A 7903-nucleotide genomic window follows, 5' to 3' on the forward strand; every position below is an offset into this window, starting at 1 on the left:
AAGAGCTACTTTAGGACAAATTATTAAAAAAGTTAACGCTGGCTATGACAGAAAGGTGTCAGAACACACAATATATCGCAACTTGCTGTGTATGCATTAAAGTGCCCATGATGACCACTACTGTCCACTACTGAAAGCGCCTACATTGGGCATGTGAGCATCAGAAATGGACTATGGAGCAATGAAAGAAGATGGCCTGGTCTGAAGAATGACATTTTCTTTTACATCATGTGGACGGCCAGGTGTGCCCCTTCAGGGCAGTGGTACTCCCTAATGACAGTGACCTCTTTGAGCAGGATAATGCGCCCTGCCACACTGGAAAAATTGTTCAGGATTGGTTTGAGGAACATGACAAAGAGTTCAAGGTGTTGACTTGGCCTCCAAATTACCCAGATCTCAATCCGATTGCGCACTGGTTGTCTGAAAAAAACAAAAACAAAACAAACAAACAAACAAACAAACAAACAAAAAACACATTAAATTAAATCTTGGGTTTTTGTGGAACCCTACGACAGTTTTATCCATCAGGAAAGGTTCCAACTCGAACCTAGTAGAAAGTTAGAACTATTAACCATCAAAAGAACCTGTGTATAAATTTTTGTCACATGACTAATATATATATATATATATATATATATATATATATATATATATATATATATATATATATATATATATATAACAACACTGTGCTGGTGATCAGTGGCTTCAAAGTATTTTGAGTGTCTTCCTCTAGCTATGATAACCTCACCCCTTCCTGACATACATTCATCGAAAAAAGTACACCCTCCTTCAATTCTATGTTTTTATCAAGGCTTTAATTCCAATTGTGTGGTCCCCACCATCTTCTATAAGCAAACAAATAACCTCCAGTGAACAAAAACCACAACAAATTTCAATTTGTAGTCATTTTTTCCGCCCCAAAAAAGTAAACCAACATTCAGAAACCAGGTGGGAAAAATAAATACACCCTGTAATTCAGTAACATGTAGAAGCACCTTTGGTGACAATAACTTAAAGTATAGGAATTTATCAGTCTCTCACATCATTTATGAGAAATTTTGACCCACTTCTCACATTGTTTCAGTTCATTGATGGCATTCATTTATGTACAGCTCTCTTAACATCCTGCCGCAGCATCTCAGTGGGGTTGAGGTCTGGACTTTGACTTGGCCATTCCAACACCTCGATTTTTTTTCTTCTTTACCAGTCAGCTGTCGATTTGCTGGTGTGCTAGGGATCGCTGTCCTGTTGCACGACCAAATTTTGGCCAAGCTTAAGCTGCCTGACAGATGGCCTCACATTGGTTTCAAGAATATTCTGGTATCAAGTGGAGTTCATTGTTGTCTCAGTGACTGCAAGTTTCCCCGGTACTGTGGCTAAAGAACAAACCCAAATCGTCACCCCTCCGCCACCATGAAGTGGTGTTTGTGGTAATACCCTGTGCTGAGTTTTCACAAGACACGGCACTGTACATGAGGATCAAACATCTCCATCTTGGTCTTGGTCTCATCAATCCAAAGGATATTGTTCCAGAACCTTGTGGTTTCTTCAGATGCAATTTTGCAGAACCAAAACATAAACTAATGTTAACACTGCTCATTTATTAACAACTAACAGCTGGAAGTTCAGAGCTCTTTTTGTACAGTCTATCCTTCCTATGTATTTTGTATAGTGCATGGTGTACCCTTTTTATGCACCCTATTAAAAAAAGACCCTGATAACCACTCAAATAACCACCTGACAACCAATCTACACTCAAATAAAAAGACAAAGTGGTCTCAATTATTGTGGGTTTCCTACTTTAAGTGAGCAGAAGGGATAGAGCCAATCAAACATAAAAAAGCAGTTGCTGAATAGAGTTGTGTTGTATTCTATAGAATCCTCTCTATCCTTTGTTAAAATTTTAAGAATAAAAATATGCTCTTGGATGAAGTTTATTCAATGTTGTACCTAAATGTGATGAATTATATATATAAGGAAAAAAATTATTTTATTTATTACCAAAAGAAAATTACGTGTTAAAAATACCAAAATAATGCTTGGACTTCCAAGGGGGATAAAAACCACTTTTACAGATATTGTGCAGGATTGTTGAATGTTGTTACACACTATCCACTGAAACACATCTCTTGTGAAGTTCTAAGATTGGCCAGATGTTGTTTTCAGTTGAATCTTTTGCGTATCCTCCAAGGAATTTGGGGTTATATCCTGTACGATCATTCTGCTCCTCTGCCTTGACTGTTTCCTGTTTTTCTTTGCATTGAAAAGAAGACGAGGAGGTCTGTGTTCAACACTGATATTTTTTTAATTAATATATTATTGAATAATTATTTAAGATCAAGCTTTCCAACATACATGTGATATATAATTCTCACTTTCTGTAGTACAGTCTTGTCACTAATTACAGTAAATATTTCAGTGTGTAAAAAGTGGTTCCTGCAGCTATTTGTTGTCTATATTTTTGCAAAAATAAAAATCAACCTTAAAAAAAAGCACACCTTGCATTAAAATGTGAGTGATAATGATCTTTAAACATTTCATATAAATATTACATTTCTCTTTTGCCTTCATAAGCAGCACCATCAGGCAAAAGAGGCACAGTGTACACGGTAAACCTGTACAAAAATGTCTGAATGGCATTTTAAAAAAAAAATCTGGAAAATGTAGGCCAAAAAAACAAAATAAAAACAACTCTTTAATGTTGCTGTTATCTTCACTGGTTGGTTCATCACTTTGCTGGAGTCTTGTTCAGTTCAAGAGTCCTGTTGAAAAAAAGAAAGTCGTGGAAAGAAGTTAGTGAACTACTGCAGAAAGTGCAGAAAACACAGAAATCAGTTCAATGGCCTTGTTTGGGCTTCTGAGTTAATGTAACACTAGTGGAGTTAATACACCACTTGCTGATTTGATTCAAAGTTAATCATAAACTTACAGTAATCTAATAATTCAATATATTTATACTTTTTGCTCTAGCATCTGTATCCATCTTCACTTCTGCGTAAACAAACCCTTCTAGCAATAGTGCTATTCATAAGTTTGAGAGTGAGGTGGAGTGGAGGATTTGCATAGATGAAGATAGATGAGTTTATAAGCATTTCCTCATACCCCGCAACATCCACAGCAGTCTCCGCAGATGGTGCCAATTAGGCCATTGACGACCTGAAATATACACAGCGCCATTTGAACCAGGCCCATTATCAACAGCATGGAGAAGAGCGTTAGGTGCCATGACACGATCCCTGAAGGCCCCTCACAAAAGTCCCAAATTGTTTTGTTGGACAGGTAGTTACTTAGGATAGAAAACACAGAATATGTTAAAAAGCAGACAAGGATAGCTCATAACAATGAGAACGCTGCTGTAACAATGTAAATTTCCCCTTGTGGGATAATAAAAGGCTATTTTATCTTATCTTATCTTATCTTATCTTATTTTATCTTATCTTATAAATCACACAGGTAGTGTATGTAGACACATGCAAATGACCAATGTATGTAAAAGTGTTTGTAATTGCTGTACTTGAAGAATGCTATTCTATGAATGCATGGGATTTTATGTGAATTAAATCAACGGCACCAATCAGCTTCATTCCGTTCTACTGTACACTACTTAGATTAATTGAAAAAGCTTGATGTTTTGGACTTCTCATCTCATCTCATTATCTCTAGCCGCTTTATCCTTCTACAGGGTCGCAGGCAAGCTGGAGCCTATCCCAGCTGACTACGGGCGAAAGGCGGGGTACACCCTGGACAAGTCGCCAGGTCATCACAGGGCTGACACATAGACACAGACAACCATTCACACCTACGGTCAATTTAGAGTCACCAGTTAACCTAACCTGCATGTCTTTGGACTGTGGGGGAAACCGGAGCACCCGGAGGAAACCCACGCGGACACGGGGAGAACATGCAAACTCCACACAGAAAGGCCCTCGCCGGCCCCGGGGCTCGAACCCAGGACCTTCTTGCTGTGAGGCGACAGCGCTAACCACTACACCACCGTGCCGCCCTGTTTTGGACTTATTTTTGAAATTAAAAAACAAAACTTTTTTTAGTTAAGCAGAAGCGCATCTCTGATCACTCCATCAATATCCACTTTGAGCAAAAATAACTTCCCCTCAGTACCTACCCCTCATTGAATGGGTATGTATATGTGCCATTTGTTAAACATTTAGGCCCCCGATTAATGGCAACCGCTGACACGATGAAAGAATAACCAGCTCCCAAAAGGCCAACTGCAGCAAATATAATGGAGAAAAACATCTAGAGAGAGAGATAAAAAAAAAAAAAAAGGACATCAATTAAAATCCAGGGATTGATAGGATGTAAAGAATTGTATTGTATATGGAACATATTTTAATAAAGGAAACATTATTCTATGGCATTTGAGAAGAAATAAGAAGTATTCAGATATTTTTTGCTTTTGGAGAACATTTTAAAAAAGATTTCACAACAAACACCAACATGTGACTGTACATCTTTTATATGACAAATGAGAAATGAAAAAAGTATAATACATAATTTTTTTATGGCAGTGTGTGTGTGTGTGTGTGTTTGAAATCGGTGTATCGAGGACAGTAACCATGGAAGATGAAAAATCGAGCAACTCCTCACCGCAAATCTTTGCCCACAGCTCTCATTGCCACAGCAGCCACAGCAGTCATTGGTTTTCAGTCCCAAGAAGACGAGTGCTGGGAAAATCATCTTTAAAAACATAACCATGGACTCATACATGTTATTTCTCATGACACAAACCTTCATTTACATCTCCAGAATATTTATATTCTAGTAACAAGTAAGATTTTAAAAGAAAATATCCTTACCTGAAATTGTTAGATTAGATTAGATTAGATTAGATTAGATTAAACTTTATTGATCCCTTTGGGAGGGTTCCCTCAGGGAAATTAAGAGATCGATCACTAATAAGACGTTAGCTCACTTTGAGGAACTTCCATCAGATATAATGGTGTACATAATCAATACTTGATCTACAGTGTAATTTCACATTATGAAATGCACTCACCAATATTCCAGAGCCGATTATTCCTCCGAAGTACCAGGCCTCATCTGTAATGTCATTATTGTTCTTCGCAGGTTTACCTCCAGGGAAGAGCAGCAGGACGTTGCAGAGGAAGCAAAGGATAGCTAAAGGAATGAGGGTGATACCCAAACACTTTGCAAAATTCCCAGAACACATGTTTCAGTCTTCTTTTAAATATTTCAGACAGAAAAAAAATTGCCAGTCCACAGGGTCCAAAACCTTTTTCTTAACTCTCCTCTATTCCAAGGTTGCTTTCCAACTTCTGGTCCCCGGTGATCTGAGGGGAGACACGCGTTTGTGCATATATATATATACACCTTTTCAATATGATGTCACCACTTCCATGTCAGATTTACAACATTTGTTGCACTGACAACAACCTATCTGTTAATGTTCTACCACAGCATGTCCCTGCCCTCAGACTTTAGTCACTTTGCTTTGAGTTTAGCAGTGATCATCCCAACGCTGAGATTGTTTTACACTCCTGTGGAGCCTCTCAAAATAACTTTCAGGGTGAGAGATTTAGATTCAGCAGAGTATGACATAATTCTTCGTCACCTTTTATTCAGCAGAGCTTGTTTAAATTGACATGTCTTTAGGATATTTTTAACTGGATGGAAATGCTATAACCAGTATGGCATACATTTTTAGATAGATATATGTACTTTGTTAGCATTAACATTATTATATTTATGATTATAGCTTATTATTACTCAGAAATTCACCTTAACGCATTATTTTCAGTCGGCCTTTCTACTATTAACTACTCAGTAACTCTGTTGAAACTAATAGGACCTTTATTTTTTTAAACTTTTAGTTATGAGTGTATGGAACCTGCATAAAATATTAAACAGGTTGCACACACAAGGATACAGTGTCTTGCAAAAGTATTTATTCCCCTTGGTGTTCGTCCTGTTTTGTCACATTACAAGATGAAATTAAAATGGATTTTTGGGGGGTTAGTACCATTTGATTTACACAATATGCCTACCACTTTAAAGGTGCAAATTTTTGTTTTATTGTGACACAAACAATAATTAAGATGACCCCCCCCAAAAAATCTGGAGTGTGCATAGGTATTCACCCCCCCAAAAGCCAATACTTTGTAGAGCCACCTTTCACTGCAATTACAGCTGCAAGTCTCTTGGGGTATGTCTCTATTAGCTTAGCACATTTAGCCACTAGGATTTTTGCCCATTCCTCAAGGCAAAACTGCTCCAACTCCTTGAAGTTAGATGGGTTGTGTTGGTGGACAGCAATCTTCAAGTTATGCCACAGATTCCCAATTGGATTGAGGTCTGGGCTTTGATTAGGCCATTCCAGGACATTTAAATGTTTCCCTTTAAACCATTCCAGTATCACTTTAGCAGTATGTTTAGGGTCATTGTCCTGCTGGAACATGAACCTTCATCCCAGTCTCAAACCTCTGGCTGTGAGGTGCGCAGTTGGAACAACTGAATGGTTCAAGGTGAAGGTGGGACTCCATCAAGGATCTGCTTTGAGTCCTTTCTTGTTTGCCATAGTGATGGATAGCTTGACGGATGAAGTGAGGGAAGAGTCACCATGGAGCATGATGTTTGCAGATGATATTGTGATATGTGGTGAAAATAGAAAGGGGGTTAAGTTGGGTTTGGAGAGATGGAGGTATGCATTGGAACGAAGAGGAATGAAGGTGAGCAATAGCAAAACAGAATACATGTGCATCAGTGAGAATAGGGATGAGAGTGTCGTGAAGATGCAAGGAGCAGACATAAAGAAAGTTGGTGAATTCAAGTACCTGGGGTCAACTGTGCAGGAAAATGGGGGCTGCGATAGTGAGGTGAGAAAGAGAGTGCAGGCAGGGTGGAGCAGTTGGAGAAGGATTTCGGGAGTCATTTGTGATCGGAAAGTCCCAGCAAAAGTGAAAGGTAAGATGTATAAGACAGTAGTGAGACCAGCTGTGATGTATGGATTGGAGACTGTACCCTTAACAAAGAGACAGGAGGCAAAGTTGGAGGTGGTGGAGTTGATTTGCGATGGGAGTGACAAGGTTGGACAGGATAAGGAACGAGCACATCAGAAGGACAGCACATGTGTAGAGCTTGGGAATTAAGCTCAGAGAGATGAGAGTGAGATGGTATGGGCACATCCTGAGAAGAGATGCAGAGCATGTTGGAAGGAGAATGTTGAGGATGGAGATACATGGATGTGGTGAGAGAGGACATGAAAGTGGTAGAGAAGGACACGGAAGACAGGGAGCAATTGAGTGGCACGGTGGTGTAGTGGTTAGCACAGTCGCCTCACAGCAAGAAGGTTCTGGGTTCGAGCCCAGCAGCCAGCGAGGGCCTTTCTGTGTGGAGTTTGCATGTTCTCCCCGTGTCTACGTGGGTTTCCCCCACAGTCCAAAGACATGCGGTGAGGTTAATATGGGACGGCCTTGAGCAAGGTGCCTAACTCCCAACTGCTGCCCAGGCGCTGTTAGCATGGCTGCCCACTGCTCTGGGTATGTGTGTGTGTGTTCACTGTATCTCATCTCATCTCATTATCTCTAGCCGCTTTATCCTTCTACAGGGTCGCAGGCAAGCTGGAGCCTATCCCAGCTGACTACGGGCGAAAGGCGGGGTACACCCTGGACAAGTCGCCAGGTCATCACAGGGCTGACACATAGACACAGACAACCATTCACACTCACATTCACACCTATGGTCAATTTAGAGTCACCAGTTAACCTAACCTGCATGTCTTTGGACTGTGGGGGAAACCGGAGCACCCGGAGGAAACCCACGCGGACACGGGGAGAACATGCAAACTCCACACAGAAAGGCCCTCGCCGGCCACGGGGCTCGAACCCAGACCTTCTTGCTGTGAGGCGACAGCGCTAACCAC

The 7903-nt window shown here is 40.1% G+C and overlaps 1 protein-coding gene across 1 annotated transcript; it reads right to left on the minus strand.

The window, feature by feature from the left end:
- Positions 1-3099: 3099 nt before the first annotated feature.
- On the minus strand, positions 3100-5194 carry tm4sf4 (transmembrane 4 L six family member 4). Its single transcript, XM_060940667.1, has 4 exons — positions 5021-5194; positions 4612-4701; positions 4127-4260; positions 3100-3289 (listed from the first exon to the last, which is right to left on the minus strand). Exons 1-4 carry the CDS (start codon positions 5192-5194, stop codon positions 3100-3102), a joined length of 588 nt encoding a protein of 195 aa, XP_060796650.1.
- Between the last annotated feature and the right edge of the window lie 2709 nt (positions 5195-7903).

The sequence above is a fragment of the Neoarius graeffei genome, chromosome 15 (genome assembly GCF_027579695.1).
Source record: "Neoarius graeffei isolate fNeoGra1 chromosome 15, fNeoGra1.pri, whole genome shotgun sequence".
Taxonomy (NCBI): domain Eukaryota; kingdom Metazoa; phylum Chordata; class Actinopteri; order Siluriformes; family Ariidae; genus Neoarius; species Neoarius graeffei.